At 31.2% G+C, this 22,909-nt stretch overlaps 1 protein-coding gene across 7 annotated transcripts in view; it reads right to left on the bottom strand.

Moving 5' to 3' along the window:
* The window catches only part of SPATA6 (spermatogenesis associated 6), a 95,054-nt gene that overhangs the window by 3,981 nt on the left and 68,164 nt on the right, over window positions 1-22,909 (bottom strand). For 5 of the 7 annotated variants that reach the window (XM_036233728.1, XM_016151313.2, XM_016151308.2 and 2 more), the window contains 2 exons: window positions 20,812-20,911; window positions 6,156-6,247 (listed from right to left, as the gene is read on the bottom strand). In XM_036233728.1, the coding sequence (XP_036089621.1) occupies window positions 6,156-6,247; window positions 20,812-20,911 (192 nt within the window). The remainder of the gene's footprint in view (window positions 1-6,155; window positions 6,248-20,811; window positions 20,912-22,909) is intronic. The other 2 variants (XM_036233729.1, XM_016151314.2) reach the window with 1 other exon arrangement.

The raw sequence follows: 22,909 nt of genomic DNA on the forward strand, positions 1-22,909 counted from the left end.
CATGTTCATAATAACACTCTTCGTAACAGAGCTAAGAACTAGAAGCAGCCTGAATGTTAGAACAGATAAATCAAATCAGGGTATATGTATACAATGGTATAATATACAGTGGGAAAATCAATAATCCAAACAATGCACAGTTGTAATTAAATTTATGATGCTTAAAACAAGGAAAATTAAATAATTTTTAAATTAAACATAGATACATATATAACTACTGAAAAAGGGATTAATAGAAAAGTCACACTAGCCGTTACTTCTATGGAAAGAGATGCAATTGCTTAGGGGCATAAGGTGGCTTTATAGGTATTGGTTATATTCTATTTCTTAAGCTTTATGGTAAGTGGTTTTTCATTATTATTATTATTATTATTATTATTATTATTATTATTAGGGATGCACAAACCTTAAAATATATTCCTTTGTTAGAGTGGATATATTTTATATTAAATTTTTAAAAATTCACTTCCATGAACCATGACAATGTGTTTTTCTACTTGCTGATGACTTTGCTAAAATGAGATTCTACCTCATACATCCTACCAATATTTACTAGGTCTTGTCAAACTTTATTTACACTTGGTATTACCTATTTCACCCTGGAAAATTTTGAAAATGATACAGTCTTCGAAATAACAAATATATTTTTTACACTTAAAGTACCTTTATTTATAATAGTCACAAATTCTAAACAATCCGAATGTCCTTCATTTGTGAATGAATAAACAAATTATAGAAACATCCATAAAGTGAAATATTATTCAGCAATAAAAAGGAATCCACTGTTAAAAATAGATACAGGTTCAAAGTTGGATGAATCTTATAGATAAAGGTATTTTGAAACATGATTATTGTTACTTCTATCTTGTCCATTTAGTTTCAGAGAGGTAATTAAAACAATTTCTAATAATGTCAGTATAACCTTTAAAGATTTTCAAAAGGCCTTAGCCAAGTCTCAATGCTACTATTTTGATATCACATTTATTTACTGTCTTTGCTCAAGAAGTAGTCTAGCCAACTGAATACAATTTATTTCACACCACTTCTCCCCAAGCCTAACTCCTACTGTCACTTAAAACCATTTTTTGGCAATTTGAGTCAAGTGATAAAGTCATACACTAGTTAATAGTTCACAAAACACAGATTTGTCCCTATCTCCTTGTTGTCTGCAATTATCAACTTTACTGTACACTGATGGCCAGATAATAATGTCCTTTCCTGAACTATATAGTTTGTTTAGTTGCCAGGCTCATTCTACTACCATGAACCTACTACTCAACAGAAGTTTGAATTTCTAACACACACCACCACCAAACTCTCCAGAAGGTAAGGAGTAGGGCTGCTAACTTGTGAACTTGTGTAGGTTGTGTAGGTATTTCCAAGACTGTAAACCAAATTCCTAATCCCTATCACAAATTATTATATCTAATGTTATCAAGCAAAGATTTTGCTACTGCTTTGGTTCTATTAGACACTTTTTTCCTTCATGTCTCAAAGCTGCCTTAAAATAAACACCTCAATTGCTTGCAATGAATAAATAAAATTCAGAAAGCTTTTAGGAGCAACTATGAACCTGATAAGGTTCTGTAAAGAGCTAAAATGGCCAAAATAGACATTCTAATGCTTTTGGATCTTGCAAATTTGGCAGGGAGTTTGTTTACAGTTAAAATTGCAAACTTTTTCAATTTAGTAAACAGTATTGTGGCTCTCTGGAGAGAATTTTGGAATTGGTTCAGCCTGGAAGTCTGAATTGCAAAGCAGAGATGTGAACACAGAACAGGTTCTAACATGGTTCATGGGTAGACAGGTGCAAACAAAGAATATCAAAATCCTAAAAACAATATTTACTTGTATACAAGGAAGCCTTGGTGAATTAATGCACTGTGAACATATTAAGTCAATTCTTATTTTGTATTATTTGGTTTATTAATAAGTTCAAAATGTGTAAGACACTAAAAAGTCTTATTATAATAACATAGTCTTTTAAAAACTACAGGTCTCTGTTTTACCATGAGTATCTCCAGCATCCATTCATTCAAAAAATGTAGTAAGTTCCTACTATACTCCACAAAATACTGCATCAGTGCTATATGCCATAAAATGGTTATCTTCAAAGCAGGGATAATATTGTTATTTTATTAAATGCAGTGGTTTTTTTTAATCAACTTAATAATCATGCTACTTGAATAGAGAGTATTCTCTTTAATTATGACAACGCTATTAAGAAAAAAAGAAAAACGAACAGAGACCAGGATAATATCTCAGAAATGGGCAGTTTCAAATCCTAAGCGTTAATAAGGTATAAATTATAAATTTATTTTTTAAAGCCTAGTGTATATGCAAAGAAGAGAAACGTCTTAGGCAGCTTATCATGGACCAAGAGACAAAGGACAAACCAGCTTTTTGTTTAGAAAAGGATGAACTCTTTGAAACTCTGATGGTGTTTTCTATAATCAGTATCAAATAAAAACTAAAAATTTATACATAGTGTTCAGATAAAATATCTATAAGGTTGTATACATAGAAAAGAAAGTCAGATGAATATACTACCCAAAGAATATTAATTCTAAAAAATAATTGGAAGATCATGAGAATTTAAAAAGTCATCATTTACCATTTGTCAAAGAATCAGAATTGAAAGTGACTTTAAAAATGATGATGCATATGCTATACTTTAAACTTGTAACCTAAGAATCAATATAATCAAAAACATTTTATAATATGAGATGAATTCCTTTCTATAATACTCTGTAAATGCTCCTATCAAGCAAAATTTTGACGAAATATGTAGAAGACCATTGATGATATAATATATGCTGTGTACACACTGAATGAATGAATGGGTGGAAAGTAGAAAGGATTCAAAGTCTTGGAGTTCAGAAAAGATGATAGAAGGAGATTATATTATGGTCCAATAAAATCTAAAAGGTACTTTGTACCTTTAAAGATACCATACATAGATAAATGTCATAAAAGATCAAAATTTATTGATAAATTATAGCACTATAGTTCTCAAATTTTAATATGCATCAGAGTCATCTGGAAGGTTTATTATAGCTTAAATTATTAAGCCTCAGGTCTGAGATGGGGTCTACAAATGTGAATTTCTAACAGGTACCAGGGTAATGCTGAATGCTGCTGGTCTAAGAACTATGCTTTAGAGAGGATTAAACTAGGTTTAGTTTTCTACAGGAAAAGAAAAAAATCTCAGGGAAAAAATTCCGTGTTGGCATTTATCTTCTATTAATTAGCAGAAACTATACAGGAAACATTAAAAGATATTTATTCAAATAAATTCACTGAAAACTGGTTATTTATAGTTTACTTACAGGTCACTTACTTCCCTTTCCTGAGTAAGAATGTGTAGAAATGAGCCACTGACAACAAATGAGGTCCATTACTGTTAATTCTAGTATTGATCCCTTATCTAGAGATTTTACTAAATATCACAATCATAAAATGGGTTTATTTAAATAATGTCTTAGAGTTTCAGCAATGTAACTGATCATTATTAATAAAAGACTCAATTTTAATATTTGAACAATTTTTTAAAATTGAGCTCCTAGCACATTTCAGAGACCTTGATGGGCAGACAAAAACAAAGACAAGTAAAACCTTTGTGCCTTCAGAGAGCTCATAGCTAGTAGAAGAAAGCAAGACAGACACAGAAGGAAATAGTTATCACTGTGAGACAGGTATTGCTAATTGAAATTATATATATGAGAGGAAGTGGCAAGATAAAAGAGAAAATAACTACGACTTAGTCTTAAAGAATGAGTAGGCATTTGCTAGATAAACAAGAAGAAATGGGTTATTCCAGGCATCATATTGTGACAGAATCAAACATGAAACAGTACAGAATGTCATGAAAAACCAAGTATATCTTCAGAGGTAAGAATAAAGTAAGAGTCAAACAGAGAATTTCATCCTGGGAGTAATAAGAAACTTAAAATGGGAGAATCAAAAAGGGATTTCTATTATGATGGGACATTAAATTAAAATTACAATAATTTTAAATAAAGACAAATTGTCTTTATTTAAACACACAAGAATAGTATTTTAAGATGATATTTTAAGTCATCTCTCTGGTTTCACTAATGCGGGTTAAATTCAATATCATTACCATGTCCACAGAAAGCAACTAATTTATTTTCATTATTCTTTTATGAATGTCATACCATCCTTCCAGTTAAAAAACAAACAAACAAAAAAACAAAACAAAAAAACTAGTCATAAAACTGACCTAATATGTAGTAGAGACAGATTACTTCAGAGAAGATTCATAAATAAATAAAAGAATGAACATATTTATTCCTAAAGGCAGTTATCACTAAAGCTTAAACAACTACAGTTTGAGCATAATATCAGTAATACTACTTATTATGGTTCCCAAAGCTAACTTGAGATTGCTGCTAATAATCTTTTCTATGTCATCATCTAGTCAGTAGTCCACCTACCTAATAATATTCAGTGAGGACCATAACTGCCTCCTCATTTATGAGAATGTTAGAAAATCATAGTCCTTACTAAAAGTTATATTTAATGTATTACTTTCTCATAATCTATTTAAAAAATAAATTAGTCTGGCAAGAATTGCTAGTCATAAAACCATTCTGGTTGTCTACTAATGTTCTTTAAGCAGGCTATAAGTTAAACGCTAGACATGTACTGATATTTTCCAGATACCAGGCATTAATATTAAGTAGGCTAGTCTAATTAATGAGGTTATATTTTTGTTTTTAAAGATGAATATACTTCCCTTTTCTAATAATGAGAAACTTCTCTAGACCCCTAAACTACAATTTTTACACTTTGAAAAATCACGTAAATATGCAGCAACCCAAATTTTCTGAATATCAATATGCCTTTTTGACAAAAACTTTTAAAAAAGAAAAACTAAATCTTAACTATTTAATGAAAAAGTTCTTCATAATGCTTGAATTAATAACACAAGATCCAATGAATTCAAATTAGAATTAAGCAACATTTTTCTCACTTAAAAATGAAAGCTTATTTTTAGTTATTCAAGAGATTTTATGTATATATGTATACACACACATACACACACACACATATATATTTAGACTTTTTTTCCTTCTATTTGTTAATACTAAAGATAGATTTTGGCTATTTATTATATCTTAGTAGATTTGTCAAATTAATCAGATAATTACCAATGGGAAAGAGAACTAAAGTCAATCCTGTGTTATTTAAAAATATATAGGCAAAATTTAAACTGTTTGAGATTCTGTTATAAATAATTTCATCATTGAAACATTTATATTGAGCATATTCCTACTGTTAGTAACCTGAAAAAATATGCATAAGAAAACAGAACACAGTTTTTATCAGTAGCCAATTCCATAAAAGAACAACATGGCTAAAAGTTTTGGGCAATAGACATAAAAGGCCAAGTCATATTCTAAATATGAACTTCAAATTATTTTTATACTATTTCTTTTTTTGGCTAACTCACATCTATATGAAGCATCACCTCATGCCTTGTCTTTAATTATGACTAATGTTCAAATAGGATAGTGATGCCAGAAGTACTGAAGAAATTTGAGATATATATATATATAGAAGATACTAAAAGGAGGGAAGAGCATCCTAGGGCCCTGGGAAGTGGCAAGGCTACCACAGCAAACATCTAAAGTTTTATAAAAGGCGGGTAATATGAAAGTAAGAAGGAAGTGTGTAGGGGTAGTAGATTCTTTCTCCAACCCAGCTCTCAAACCTCAAAGTATTGGAAGCAAAGGTCACTTAATAACTCCTTGAAAAGAGATTTCTTCCAAATCAATTTCATATTCAGAGGTGGTGGGAAACATAGGACAGTTAGCATGGACATATAAATACATCCCGAAATAAGCCCTTGATGTGTGGATTGGCAGGGAAGCCATATATACTAAATATCTTAAGTAGGATCAAAGCATCACCATTAATTGACTATATCTGTTTCCACTGAAAAGTTTCAGTAATACAAACATTAAAAGATTTTAATAGGATTTTACATAATTAAACTTTTAAATTTAAAAAAAAATAATAATTGCTAATTTGAATCTGAATTTCCCACAAATCCAGTAAATTAGGAAGAACGTCATTTTTATATCGACCGTGAGAAAGATCTCTATACATAGAATTAACCAAACTCATACCTATACTCAGGGTCACTGTCATAGGCAGAGTCTCTGTATAAAAGACCTCTTTTTAGTTCCAGTTCATCTTCTTTCTCTAGGTCTCTCTCATCCTGAAAAACATAAAGATTTTCATTAATTCATTTTATAGTTAAAAGGATGCTATGTTTCTTTGGGAAATGTTCTCCTCCTCCCCCATGATAAGAAACTTAAGCAAATGTTTGGATATGTTAGGAAAGAAACAAAAGTGTAAGTGAGACTTTATTATTCTGTTCAATAAAACTAATATGGCTTTATTATATTTTTGCTAATACTGCTCATCAAAGATTGGGCACCCAGTAGACGCTTATTGAATCAATAAATGAATGGGAATGAATACTGTATGTCAAGATATGTAATAAGATGTGTAGTAATATCTTGCACATTGCTATGTGACCTCTCAAAAGATTGTACCTGCATTCTGAAGGATAAGTATTTGGGAGAACTATGTAGATATAAGCATTCTAACACGTACCTATGGCTGACAAAGTAGATGACTCATAAGCTAAAATGCAATAACAAGCTACAAGAAGCAAAAATGAAAAGCAAGCTAGTTGAAATCAAAATACATGACTACTCATTCTTCTATGGGCGACCCATTCTTCTAATAGACACATTCAAGAGCATGAGAAAAATGATTCTAAAGAGACAGCTTTGTGAGTTATATCATTAATAATAATTCTGTTCTTAGTGGTATTTTCTATAATTTAATATCAAACATCTTTCTCATCTACTGGCCAATGCCCTTATTACTCAGTCAAACTGAAACAGAAATAAAGAGAACTGATAACAAAAGGAACTAGGAAACACAAATAGATTGCTACAAGGTTTAGTGTTAATAAGGGATTCATTCACTTTATGTAAGAAATCAGCTGAACACAGATTATGAAGAAAAATGATTTTAAAAATTTGAAGACAGTATGAAATTGAGAAGAGAGCATTCAGTTAAAAATGTAAGCAATAAATAATAGAGCCATTTGTGACAACATGGGTGGACCTCAAAATAAACATGCTAAGTGAAATAAGCCAGACAGAAAAAGTTGAAAATCACATGATATCACGTATATGTGGAATATAAACCTAAAAGCAACAAATGAATGGGACAAAGAGAGATTCATGGACATGGACGATAGACTGGTGGTTACCAGAGGGTAAGAGGAAGGGGAAAGGGAGGAGGGAGATGGGGGGAAAGAGGTCAAATATGTGGCAACAGAAAGAAATGTAACTATGGAAGGTGAACATGCAATGTTAATATATATATGCCTTACTGTTAAATGTACAACTGAAACTTATTGGATTTTATTAACCAATATCAACATAAAAAAAATTAATTAAATTTTAAAATAAGCAAGTTTAAATATCACAGAAAATGTGAATATATATTTGGAATTATTATAGCTTCTAGGTGAATTGAACATGTCTATCATGAAATAACTTCATTTATTTCTATTAATACTTTTTTTCCTCTAACATTTTTGGAGGACTATTAATGTAGCACAATAGCTTTCTTTTAGTATTTGGACAATATATATTTGTCCTTTTATTTTCAGCTTTTCTTTATTATTAGGTTTAGATCTTTTCCTTAAATATCATATAGTTAGATGTCACTTATTTTGGTCTAGTCTTATAATCAATAAAGTGGAGTATTTATTATTAATAAATCTTTATTAATATCACAGCAAATACAATTGCCTGTAATGAACGCAAAAGACACTACAAAAGCTTAAGAAATTAAAAAATGTAATGTTTTCAATCTCAAGAAATAGATTATGTTGCAACTGATTGAGAGATGTACATAATATTAAATTAAAAATTCTATACATTGCAAAAGTTATTAAGTTCTACATTATATTTCTAGATTATATAAGTGATATCAGACATAACCATAAATCAATATTCTTTGTTTAAATTTGTCAATACAATTGAAAAAAATAAATTTTTGACCAGGAGTAATAAAAATATTGACTACATTTTAAAAGTTTATATATAAAAAAATATATAAAAATACCTTGAAAAAATCTTAGCCTCAATTATTCATTAAACAAACACCATATTTTGAGCTGGGTAGTTGCTATTCTAGACTCTGAAGATAGAACAATGACTAAGACATGGTTCCTATTCACTTGTGGAATAAGATTTGTTTATTCTATGAAGCTCTGTGGTAAAATGAACCAAAGGGTAGATTTATCAGGAAACATAGTAAAGAACAGACTAAGAACATTACAATTAATTAAGCATTGGGAAAAGAGAATGGTTGTCTTTAGAGGGCGTAAGATCACAATTACTAAAAACTATTCACGCAAAGCACTTATCCCCATCTAAACTGAGGATTTCATGGAGGGTACTTCTGCCGTGAGAAACAAAAAGGACTAGATGGCCTTCGTGGTTATTCCCTTCGAATTTTAAGACTCTATTTTGTGACATTTTATATATACTTGATACACATACATATCTCTCATAACAGTCCTTTTATATAGTCTTTTTTTTTGAAGGTCAGGTTATATAAAAGCCAAAAGGCAACAAACATCACATTTTATTATAAGCTATTAACTATGGATCAAGCAAACATTCGAAAAGGTGTATCATTCTTGTCAGTGCCACCAAATACATTCCTGGGGCAAGGAGAGGTAATTCTCCCTTATTTCTCACCAACGTTCCCATTTTCCCACATACAAGTGCAGAAAAAGATGGACAACACCAATATTTCTTGAGCACCTTCAAAGTATCTAGGACACAGGTACTTCTCATATGAAACTCAGAAAAATTATATAACTTGCCCAAAGATACAAGTTATTTAGTGATAAAGCTAGACTTTAAATCCAGAGATAATTTGATTTACATTATACTGCCTCCCAGAAAGCAAGTAAACTGGACTATGAAATCGAAACCTCTGTCCCAAGCCATTAGATTATCTTCCTATGTGAAAATGAGGCTCAGATTCCTTCAGCTAATATCTACTTAGTTTTTTAGGAGAATATTCTAAAATAATATAGCCCAGAAGAAACTTTTTCAGAATTTCCATGAATTTTTTTTTCAGCAAAAGTCATCAATAAAATGAAACACTATTAAAAGAAGCCGAGGCTCTCCTCTGAATTAGCAGTTAAGTTAAATGTTCTCTTAAGATTCCTTTCACCAATGATCACTATCTTACACATGTAAATGCCATCATACCTAGAATGTCCCTGAAACAAAAAAATAAAAGATAGCCACTCATGCTTACAAATTTAGAAATTTAGGACAAAAGAAAAAATAAAATAAAATGAATCAACAAATCTGGGTGAATTCATCTGCAGTCAGAGCCACAACTAAAGAAAATCCTAGAGTATTATAATCACAGAAGTAAATAATCATAGAGGAAGCTTGGAGATGCAATGTGGAATAAAGAGCCACAAAATGGTAAAATGTGATTACATCTAAGTAAGTATCACCTACATAAAGTATAATGATGTAATACGATGTTTAAAATATATTAAAAACCCAACACAGGATAACAATAGTATGTTAAATCAGACGGGGAATAAAATTAATATGTTCATTTATATTAAACTTTAAGAATACCTGTTTTAATCTTTAATGTAACTATCAAAAGAATAGAAAAACCATCACAACTTAATAAGTTTGAAATATTAACATATAATCAATCCCAAAGAAGGCAAAAAGAGGAAATACAGAATGTTGAACAGGCAGGATACATACAAATAGTAGATTTATACCCAAATATATCAGTAGGTACATTAAATATGAACATAGTAAATCCTATACTTAAAACACAATGATTACCACATTGCATAACAGGTCAACATATACTATTTAAAATTCCCCTCATGTAAACAGAAATGTTGAAAGAGTAAGGATAAAGGAAGATATTTCTTATAAAATACTAATTGGATAAAGGTATTTTAGCTATAGTAATATCAAACAGATTTAAATAAACATTATTACTAGAAATAGTCACTTAATAACTATATAGTTTACATTTATATGTATCTAATCATATTATTCCAAAATACATAAAGCCGAAATTATTAGATCAAGAATATTAAAGTACATAAATATCAGATTTTAAAAGTTGTTCTCTCAGTAACTGACAGAACTAGTAGACAAGAAAAAAATCAATAGAATAAAGAAATAGAATAAGAATAAAGAAGAACTGGAACACATTAATACACCTGGTCTAGATGTCAAACACACTACTTAACAACAGACATCACATTTTGTTTGCAAGTACACTTGGACCAAAAATGACCACAGACTAGGTATAAATTAAGTCTCAACAAACTGCCCTCCGGTGATTGCCAGAGGGGATGGGGGTTGGGGGTTGGGTGAAAAAGGTGAAAGAATGAAGAAGTACCAATCAGTAGTTACAAAACAGTTATGGGAATTTAGAGTATAGCACAGGGTATATATAGTCAATATTATTGTAATGGTTGTATATAGTGCCAAGAGGGTGCTAGAGTAATCAGAGGGATCATGTTATAAATTATATAAATGTCTGACCATTGTACTGTATATCTGAAACTAATATAAAATGACAAATAAATTCATTTACCATAAATAAAAATAGAAATAAAATAAATTTTCACCAATTATGGGTTATGACATGACTGATATTGAAATGAATGGAAAATTAGGTTAAAAAATGAGGGAATCCTATCATCTGTGACAATATAAATGGACTCGAAAGGTATTATCTTAAGTAAAATAAGTCAGACAGAGAAAGACAAATATTTAGATTCACATATATGAAGACTCTAAAACAAAAACAAAACACCAACATCATAGAAAAAGAGATTAGATTTGTGGTTATCAGAGGTGGGGATTTGGGGGAAGAAGGAATTGAAAGAAGGTGGTCAATAGGTACAAACTAAACACAAAACAAAAAATGAAAACAAGCAAAAACTTCAGAAGACTGAAAAATTGAATAGTCACAAACCACGGAATAAAGCAAAAAAATAAAAAAGTAGAATAACCATACACGAAGAATGTTTGGAAATCTAGCAATATACTTTTAAATAACCCAAGGTAAAAATGAAATTACAACGGAAATTAGAAAATATTTTGAACCAAAATATGTAACAATATGACATTAAAACTTATGAGATCCAGCTAATATATTGCTTAGAAGGAAATCTATAGCTTTAAATACATGTACATATTAGGTGAAAGACTAAATATTAATGATGTGAATGGTCACCAAAAGTTTGTAAGAGAAAGAACAGCAAATTAATTCCAAAGAGGAGAAGGAAGGAAATGTTATACAGCAAAAGTCAATAATGTAGGAAAAATATACGACAGAGCCAATAAAACGAAGTTTTTTAGGGGGAAAGAAGTAATAAATCTCACAAACCTCTGGTGAGACTGACTTCTCAGTTTTTGTAATTATCTGTTTTATTACCATTACAAGTAGCAAACATTTATTAAACACTTTCTATATGCCAGTGTCATTCTAAATATGTTACATATACTATTTCTATTAATACAAGAGACCTTTAAGGAAACTGTAGCACAGAGAAGTAACTTGCCCAACAGACTGGTTCCAGACAGAACCTTCATAAAACGGCACATTCTGAGCATCATGATGAAATCTCCTGCCATCCCACTGAGAATGTGAATCATTCCTTTGTCAAGAGTGTCTAAACTGTATCTGCTACCCATCCCGCTGGTCACTCAGTGGCCATCTCGGTTATCAGATTTACTACTGCAGTATCGCAGTGCTTGTATTTCAATGATCCTTATGTTATTTAACAATGTCCTCACAGCACAATATTGATGCTGGCAATTCGAATAGGCCAAAGAGAAGCTGTAAAGTGCTACCTTTAGGTGAAAAGGTGAAAGTTATTCACTTAATAAGAAAAAAATCGTGTGCAGAGGTTACAAATCTCAACAGTAAGAATGAATCTTCTATTCGTAAAATCGTATGGAAGGAAAGAAATTCGTGTTAGTTTTTCTGTCACACCTCAAACTATAAAAGTTATGGCCACAGTGTATATATGTGGTTAAGTGCTTAGTTAAGAAAGAAAATGCATTAAAATTGTGGGTGGAATATATGAACAGGAAATGTATCTTATAGACAGAAACATGTTATGCAGGAAAGTGCTGAGCCTATGAGAAGACTATAGCCAGGGGCCCCCTGAAATGAGTGACCATGTTCACATAACTTTTATTACAGTATATTATTATAATTGTTTTAATTTTATTATTATTAGTTGTTAATCTTATTGTGCCTGATTTATAAATTAAATTTTATTATCGATATGTATGTATGCAAAGGAAAAAATATACTATGTATAGGGTTTGGTACTCCCTGCAGTTCAGGGGGTCTTGGAACGTAACCCCTGAGATAAGGGTGAGCGTGGGACTGCTGTGCTTACTCTAAGCCTTGAATGCATCTGACTTCATGACTCCTGTATTCCAGGATGAAATCTAAATTTCTTATCCTGTTTTTTCATTATCTGGCCCAACATGAACCTTCTGCTTTAACTGTATTATTCCTCACAATTTCCAGAATGAGTTTTATCTAAAAACATTAATTTCCAGACAGGAGAGGTGGGCAGGATTAAGTCATATTCTCTCTGACTTCTACCAAAAAGCAACAGAGCCTGGGGCTTAGATTTAGTAGTGAAAGGACTGAGATCTTTGTTTAAATGATCTCACATTTTCTTGAATACATGTGCATGTCAAAATGTTGGGTGTTTGCTTCTTTTCAACTGGATTTTATTTTCAACAGACTCTTTCCTGATCACTGACTTCCTTCAGTTTGTTTGAGATGGACTCTCTTTATTTTTTAATGATTGTCAAACTTCTGACATAGTATGTTTTGCGCTCTTTACTAGTCAAATATTTAATAATCACAAAGGACTTTTTCACTGTTCCAGAAGTTGTTATTTGTAAAATAAAAATCTGTTTTATCTTTTAAAATTCTTTGTGAAGCTAAAACACTCCCAGTGGATATCTTTGTCTCTGAGTATCCTTCACACAGGACCAGAATGGACCTGTGTCCAGGGAGTGTGTTTCAGTGTACAGCTCACAACGTCTCTCTCTGGTATGTTACTGTTTATGTTTCTGAACATGTATTGCTACCAAGGATCTCATGTTTGCATGTTTTTACATGTTTGTATTTGAGCATATTATTGGGCTTATGTGTAGCAGATTGACTTTGTGTTTATATCTGTAGAGTTTAGTAGTTATGATCAGAGTATTAATCTAGATTCAAATCTCGGCTCTGATCATCTTAACGAACTGTGACCTTACATAAGTCACTTAACTTTTCTGAGTCTCAGTTCCTCATCTTTAAAATGGTACTTAATACTTTGTAAGATTTTTGTGAAGATAAAATGGAATGATACATACATAATGCCTAGCCTGTAATTAACACTTAATAAACAGTTATTATTCCTATGTGATCAGTTTGGTTTTCTTTGGAAGAAAGATGGCATTTCCTACTTATACTTTTTATTCTTATATGTAATCATATACTATGCCATATTTTTTTTCTCTTTTATATCCACTTATTGGTTTATTAAATAATCACTGGATTATATAAATTCTTTATGGGCAGGAAATTTGATTTCATGAAAATATCTCCAGTGCTTTGCATGGTGCCAAGTACTGAACATGCAGATATTTGGTGAAAAATGCTCAATATATACCAAATGAATAAACAGAAGGCAGAAAAACATGACTCACTTTAAGAGCTTGTTTTCAGGTTGCTCTTAATGCAAAATGACTTAAGACACTGAGATTAGTGTGCAGTGTAAGCCACATGAGCAACATTACTGCCTTCCATTCAAGAAAGTCAGGTGAGGGCGTCTTTTACTCCTGAGTAAGGAATAGTTTGCATGTATTTAAGTACACACATATATTTTTTGCTTATTTTTTTTTGTTTAAAGGCATTAGAAAGCTGCTTAAATGGTACTAGTGGTGCCAAGATTACTGAGAGGAGAAATGAGCTAATGGTCTGCAGCTGGATTTTTTCCCTGGGGGTATATGTGTTTTCTGATCACTGAACAAAATGTCAAGAATCTGTGCTTTGTTCAACCACAAGTCCACTACGGCAGGACAAAGACAACAGCCAGGTTTTGGCAGTCTTCCTGTGCTAGATGAACACAATTAAAAATCCGAGAGGCCAAAATCCAATGAGACACAATGGGTACAAAACTCAGCTGATTGTTCCTTCCAGACAGTTGCAGAATATCTGCAACTGTGCAAGGTGAAGAGACAAAAAGCTAGGCGAAAAGCCTCTGAAATGCTAAGGCAGTTTCTCTGTCTTGCATAAGATAAGAATTATACACAGTGCCTACAAGAGAGAAGAGGGCTATAATCACACCAACTCTCAGTTAAAAACACAATGTGCTGAAATTAAGAACTCAATAGTTAAAATTTCTGTTTTGAATGTTTAGATTTACAGAAAATCTGCAAAGTTAAAGTGTTCCTGTACACAGGAACTTCATCCTTCATCCTTCATCCAGATTCTTTTTAAAATTTTGTAAATTTTATTTTATCATTAGTTTCAAGTATATAGTATATTGGGTAGACATTTACATAGTTTATAAAATGATCCTTGATTGCTCGTTTCTCTCCTCTGGTTCTCCTGGATAGATTCTCTTAAATTTAACATCTTTTGTAACCTATGTGACCACGATACATTTTGCAAAACTTAGAAATTAACACTGGTACAATACTATTATCTAAACTGCAGACTGTATTTTGATTTCACCAGTTTTTCCAAAAATGTACTTTTCTGTTCCAGGATCCAGTATAGGATACCTTATTGCAATTAGTGATCATTTCCCCTTAGTCTCTTCTGATCTGTGACAAGTTTCTGGCCTTCCTGTTTCATGACCTCGACAGTTTGGAAGAGTTCTGGTCAGGTATTTCATAGAAAGTTTCTCAGTTTGGTTTCATCTGATGTTACCTCTTGTATAGACAAAGGTTATGGGTTTGGGGAGACAATATCACAAAGAAGCACTGTGCTCATCACCCGATATCAAGGGATACATCTCAGCGTGAGTTATCACTAGTGACGTTAATAATCTTGATCACAGTGTTTAAGTGTTAAAGTGCCAGATTTTCCATCTAAGTTACTAGTTTTTCTTTTCTATGCTTTATTCATTAGAAGCAAATAAGCCCAGTCCATACTCAAGGGAGAAGGAATTAAGTCTCACTTCCTGGAGGGAGCAATATCCACAATTATTATTTAAAAATCTTCTGTAAGGAAGATGTGTCCATTCTCACCTTTAGACATTAATTGTTTTGCTTAGATCAGTATGGATTCATGAATATTTATCTTATTCTTTGGGTTATAATCCTTTTACTATTGCTATTTTTTTCATTTAACTTTTATTTATTTGAAATTTATTTTTCAATTTGAGTTGCCATTCAAAATTATTTTATATTAGTTTCAGGTATACAGCATAGTAGCTATTTATATAATTTACAAAGTGATCCTCCCAATTAGTCTAGCACTACATAATTACAATATCTTTTATTTTTCCTACGCTGATCTTCACATTCCCTTGACTATTTGGTAATTCCCAAATTGTACCCTTCGCCTTTTTCACCTAGTCTATTGCTATTTATTTTGTTGCACAAATTGTTGCAGCAATATCCACTGGGTGCTCATTTAGGTTGGCTCCTGTGTCCTTATGACATGCACCTAGTCCCCTAACCACCCCCTTTTTGAGCAATTCCTCACTTTCTACACTACAAGATGTTCCATGCTAATCTTGTGTTTTCCCTGCTCCAGCCCCAGAATTAACCATTGCTCCAAGAGAACTGGTAACTTTTCTTAAAAACAGACATATAGAAACCAAGATCTGGGAGCTGGGTGTGCTTATTGCTATTGGGTTATCACTCCTTCTAAGCCCTTTTGGAGAAAAAAGCTAGAACTATGTGTGTATATTAACCTGTATGTACACTCATATCTGTATTTCTAAATCAATCTATCTGTATACATTAAAATAAACACGAATTAAAATTGTTATCATAGACTCTAATCCAACATCACAGGATTCATTATAGTCTTTATTCACCTTGTTTCTTTAAAACTTCTTTTTCTGACAATGAGAAACCAGTTGTCTTTATCTGCAATTAATTTAGTTATTTGTCCAATTTTCATGCACATGCATTTTCAGAGATGCTAATCCATACAGCTACATGAGACACATGTTATCTATTAGAGCGGCTTTTGGCAAACTACAGCTCCCTGGGCAATTCTGGCCCTTTGCCTATTTTGGTATGGTCTGATAGCTAACAGCAATTTCTACATTTTTAAATGACTGGGAGAAAAAAAAGATTTCATGAAAATTCATGTGAAAAGTACATGAAATTGACATTTTAGTGTATCTGGGTAAAGTTTTATTGGAACACAGACATGTTCACTTGATTATGTATTGTCTGTGACTACTTCAGTGCTAAATAGCAGAGATGAGTAGTTGTGACAGGGACCTCATGGCACATAAAAAACAAAAATAAATATCTATTTACCATCTGGCTCTCTGCAGAAAAAGTTTGCTGACCACAACAGAATATAGTGATTATGCTGTTCATTTTGTCTATAGCTTTATAGTATCTAGCCAAATCACTATATTCCAAAATTATTTAGGTTTGGTAATTTAAATATATTTTTTAATACTAAAGACATTTTTAATGCTGTTAAATTCATGTATTACAAACTGCATTAAGTCCTCAGAAGCCTCAATATTATGCTTGCTATTTCCTTCTTTTAATTTTCATAAAGTTCACTCTTTCTGAGGTAAATTTCTTTCTGAAGTTCACATTTCTAGGAGTTTTGACAAATGCATACTGTCATATAATGACCACTCCAGTATCAACAAGTCCTATCACTCTAAAAATCCCCCTGTGAGTCTGGTGTCTTAGTAGTCAGTCATCCTCTTCTGCCTCCCCTAGAATTTGCTATTTTAACAATATCAAGTAAATAAAATTATACAATACATAGCTTTGGGGCTCTGGCTTCTTTGATTTAGCAAACTGAATTGAAGGTTCATCATATTGTTGTGTGAATTAATAGCTCAATTTTTAAAATCGCTAAGTTATATTTCTGGAATGGGCCCACTTAATTATGACGTACTTTCATTTTTATATACTGCTGGATTTGATCGGCTAATGTGTTGTTGAGAATTTCTGCATATATGTTCATGAAGGATTTGGGTTATATATTTTTTTGTGATGCTGTTGTCTGGTTTTGACATTAGAGTAAATGTTGACCTCATAAAATGACTCAGGAAGTTTTCCTTCCATTTTCAGGAATATATAAGATTGATATTATATTTTCCTTAAAGGTTTGCTAGACTTCACCAAAGAAACCAGCTAGCCCTACTATTTTCTTTTATGGAAGACTTGTAACTTCAAATTCAGTTTCTTTAATATTGTACAACTATTGAGATTATCTATTTCTTTTTAAATTAGTTTTGGTAGTTTGATTTTTAAAGTTATATCTTTCAAAAAGTTTCAAATAGTTTTAACAGCAAGTAAACATAGCGGAAGACAGGATTAGCAACCTAGAGGACATTTCAAAAAAAAAAAAATATCCAAATGTGAGAAAGAGAAAAAAGAATTAAAAATATCAAAAAAAGCATAAGATACATGAGTATAATCTAAAGATCTTATATAAGTGTAATTGAGAGATGATTAGTAAAGAGATATTGGGGCATAAGCACTGTTTACAGAAAGAATGGCTCTAAGTTTTCCAAAACTGATGAAAGATATCAACCTACAAGTTTGGGAAGCTCTGAAAACTTAACATAGAATTAATCCAAGAAAACCACATCTAGGTATATAATAACATGATTACTAAACACAGAATTGAAGACCAAATCTTAAATGCAATGTGGGGAAGGGAACACCACATTATTACAAAGGAATAACAGCTGACGTTTCAACAGACACAAAAGAAGCCAGAAGATAATGAATGACTTCTTTAACATGTTAAAGAAGATTAACTACCAACCTAGAATTTTATATCCAATAAAACCATCTTACATAAAAGTAAAGCCAAGATGTTTTCAAGCAAATAAAATCAGAATTCACAACCAGGAAAATGACATGAAAAATATTACAGAGAATTCTTAAAGTAGATGGAAAATGATTCTAGAACTTAGATGGGAACATGGAATTGCAAGAAAAGAATAAAAACTAATAGAAAGGATAAATAGTAGTTAAAATAAATAAAAATTACTACATAAAATTTCTTATCTGTTTCACATATGTAGTATTAAAATCCATGACAATACACAAAAAAGGAGGTGGGTTAAAAAGAGCCAGCTGTTTTTAGATCCTGATATTATTGGAGAGGTCATCTAAGAAATAATTCGTCAGGTATGCATGTTGAAATCTGTAGGACAACCAATAACAGAAAAGTAAAAATAAATAAATAAATAAGTTAATAAAGAGAAAAACAAATGGCAAAAAATACTTATTAATTCAAACAAGAGCTGCATCAAATGACATAAAAGTATTAGATTTTCATTCTTGAAAAAAAAATTTCATGTGCTACTTATGAGATACGCACTTTAAGTTTAATGATAAAATGCAAAGGATGGAAAAAAATACATCTTGCATATACTAGCCAAAAGAAAGCTGCTTTAACTAATGTAGACAAAACACTGTGAAACAAGGAATGACACTAGAATAAAGAGGGACAGTGCACAATAAAAGGTTCATATCACAGTCTGAAATCTGTATCCAACCAATAACATAGCTTCAAAATATGTAAAATAAAATTGACAGAACTAGAAAGAACAAGAGATCCATCCACTACCATGAAACTTGAGCCTTTCTAGAAACTTGAAAACTATTTACCACTCCACAGAAAAAAATAATTGCAACCTGATCATACATTTAAATGTGAAAGAAAATCAAAAGTCTTTAGAGAAAAAAGAACAAAGTTTGGAAGTACACAAGAATTCTAAAAATGCTAATCAAAAAAGAAAATAGATGAATTGGATTCATAAGAATTAAGATCATCTTTTCATCAAGAGATATCAGTAAGAGACTGAAAAGGCATGCAGAGTGGAAAAAGAATGTAAAACATATATCTAAGAATTCATCTCAATAATCTATAAGGAACTCTCAAGCCAAAAGTGAAAGGGAAAATCAGTACAAAAATGGGCACATGACTTGAACAACGCTCACAAAAGAGAATATCCAAATGCCCAATGAACATATTTACCAGTCATCAGGAAGCAGCAAATTAAAACAATTATGTAATAAATTGCTAATTAGTTATCAAAATGCCAAAACAAAAACACACATAGGCACACACACAACCAATCAAGTAGTAATGAGGATGTGGAGCAAGTAGGACTCACACATATCAGTAGTATAAACTATTAAAGTCACCTGGAAAAATCTTTGGCAGTATCTACCAAAGCTGAATGAATACATACCCTATGACGAAGTAATTCCACTGAAAGATATATACTCAAATAAAACGTATACAATCTTACTCAAGGATATGCATAAACTTCTAATAGCAGCTCTATAATAGCCCAAACCAGAAACAACCAAATTGTTGAAAGAAAGAATGAGTAATCGATGACAGTATTTTCATATAATGAAATACCATACTGCAGCAAGAGGGAAGAACTATTGCTAAAATACAACTAGATGTCGGTATTGCAAAAATATCTGACTTGTGAGACCAAGTCAGAAAAAAAGGAATAGACACTGTAGGATGTCATTATATAAAGATCAAAACATACAATACTAATCTTGCTATTAGACGTTAGGAAGATGTTTTATCCTTGGAGTTCAGTAACTGTGAGGAAAAAGGAGGGACCTTCTGCAGAGCTGATAATGTTTTGTTTTTTGATCTGGTAGACAGTGTACATGAGATGATTTGATTATAATTCATGAAGCTGTTACTTATGATTTGTGTATGTTCTAAATGCATATTAAACTTTGAAAACAAGTTTAATTTAAGAACATTATGCATACAGAAGCTTAAAACAGTACAAACTGATGTCAATGTCGCATAATCCAGTTATATTCCCAGGACTGAGCTTAGTGCCCATCATGACACAAATGATAAACAATTGTTTTTAAAACTAATAAATAAAACAAGAAATCAAACACAAAAATAATATACTGTAATTATTTCCCGGCTGTCATTTGTTTACGTTTTTTTTTTTTTTTTTGCTTTATTTCAGAAAGTAGTCTCATATTGATGTTCTCTAATACTAAACCTGATAGCCCTGACCTAGTTTTTTCCTCTTTTAAATATTTCATTAACACAGCAATTACTTGAGAGGTTTCTTCAGAATACATATTTTCTCACCTCCTCCCCACTTCTACCATTTAGAATCAAATCTACTTGTAGGATATAGAACTGCTTTATAATGGGCCACAAAATAAGAGTTCTCATATTTGAAGGCTATGAAAAAATTATCATAAAATCGTTACTTACTGACTCTATGAGATAATTATCACTAACTTTGTTTATAGTTCAGATGATCTGTGTCAAACATTTTGCATAATGGCTCAGGTCAAGCATGAAGTTAGAGATGGAGGTTGTATCTTTTTTCCTTTCCAGTGATTAAATATTGCAAGCTTTAAGCATCTTGGGTCATTTTCATGCCCAAATATAAAAAGCCTTCAAGAGAAAATTTTAGAAACTAACATATAAATGTCTTTGATGAGCCTGATGTGATTTCAAGACATTTTTTACCCGGTCATGGATCTCATCGCAGTTTGAAGGTGAACACCAATCAGAATGGAATCTGTAGGCATAAAAAACAAAGCCGACTTGTAACCAAAGGGAGAGAAAAAAAATCTTTCCAAATGCCAGACACAGAAAGGCATTTTTCCTACCCCTACGTAATCACATATAAAGATTAGAATAACATATTTTCTTCTTTTGACCAAGGATGAGAGGCGTATATAAAATCAGGTACTAATTCTCACCTGTAATATTAAGTCCTCAAAATATGTTCAATAAGTAGTCTTAATAATAAAGTTTGACATGCACTTGGGAGAACATACCAATATATCTGACTATTTTAATAATTTCCATACATAATTATTTAGAGCGTTATCTCTACATAAAGATATAAATTTTCATATTAGAACAATAATTCCATGTAGCATGCCTTTAAAATTAGTTTTTATTTTCTAGTAACTTACTGCTACTTAAGCTATGTAGAAGAAATTCCTTTCTGCATACAGAAAAATACACCTAATTTTGTGAAATAAGATGAAATATTTATAATAGATGAAAATATTATTTATAATCCAATCATGTTCTTATGTCTTCAGAATACAGGAGACTAGTGCAAATATTAAATCATTTCAGGTGTGTCATACACCTGGAACTAATATAATGTGTGTCAATTATGCCTCAATAAACGAACAAAAAAGAATACAGGAGAATATAAAAATTGAATGTTCCCATCTCAGTACAGATTATAACACTGGTCTAGTCTCTGCTATTACATAAGTATGTTTTTAAAAAGTAAAAATTGAAAAATAGGAAAGAAAAACATGACTTTTATTAGAATGTGAGTTTTAGAATCAAAGACGTGAAAGAAAAAATAAAGCAATCATTTCTCTTTCTATGCCTTTCCCAAACTCATAACAAGTCTTAATATAATTAAGCTACTTTGTTTTATATAATAATAAAAATTTCTAGATCTGATTATAGTGCATATATACAAAATATTATTGATAATTCCTTTATAAAGGAATGAGTACTAAAATGCTAATAGGTTGCTTGAAACTTTGTCTTTTTATCTCCTAGTTCTTAAAAAGTTATAATTTTTATATGTTTAAATGGAGTGTAGACTATTAAGTGGGATAAATGATTTATACAATCTTTTTTAAAGAATGCAACCAATAATGATCAACTATATCTAAATTTTAATCTCTTTCATTTGTAAAAGGAAGTGTTACTGCATCTCTACAAATATATTGGCAGACTTTGTTATTTCCTACATATGTAACACATCTTGAATATCTTGAGATCCATATGTAGCTTCAACAGGAGCTCTTCAATGATACCATGAGAGAGGATCCACTAGTCTGTGCTGTGGTATAAGAAATGATTGCCTAACGATCTAACTCCATTTACAAAAATTAAAACCTTAAGCATGATTTAAAAGAAAACCAGCTTCTTTTAATTAGATTTGCTAGTATTAGTCTGATTTTAGTAACAACTCTACAGCCTAATACCAATTACAAGTCATAATATTAATATTTGTACTTTGAGGAGAAAACGGCTTCTGAAATGTAACACTTATCAACATTGAAACTATTTTATGGTGTGCTAACTCTCTGGAGTTATTTTAAAAATGAGCTTAAAGCAAAAGAAACTTCACTATAAATTAAAAAATGTATTTGCTTAAAGTCAGTGATAAAGTTTTTAAAAGTCTGTTTATTCAAAGAACATGGTTAAGGAATCAGTTTCAAAGCATCAGTTTTAAGTTGAACCTTTGACAGACCCTCGACAGACTCTATAATTGAAACTTCATCAATTATGTCTGATGTCCCTGATATGCTGTAAAAATTTAGTGTGCTACTTTAGCTTTTGGATACTAACTGTAAAGATAGATTTTACCTCCATGTTGTTCATGGTATATCTGTTGGGTTTTCAAATTTCCATACAATTTTTAAAATATCCAGGGTTGGGTGCTTTTTTTTTTTTTTAATTTATGACAACTATTTTTTTTCTCTTACTATTTGTGAGAGAGGCAAGGAGGCAAGGAATTTCCAATTTGGATCCA

Source organism: Rousettus aegyptiacus, unplaced genomic scaffold (assembly GCF_014176215.1).
Source record: "Rousettus aegyptiacus isolate mRouAeg1 unplaced genomic scaffold, mRouAeg1.p scaffold_m13_p_1, whole genome shotgun sequence".
In the NCBI taxonomy this organism is placed as follows: Eukaryota; Metazoa; Chordata; class Mammalia; order Chiroptera; family Pteropodidae; genus Rousettus; species Rousettus aegyptiacus.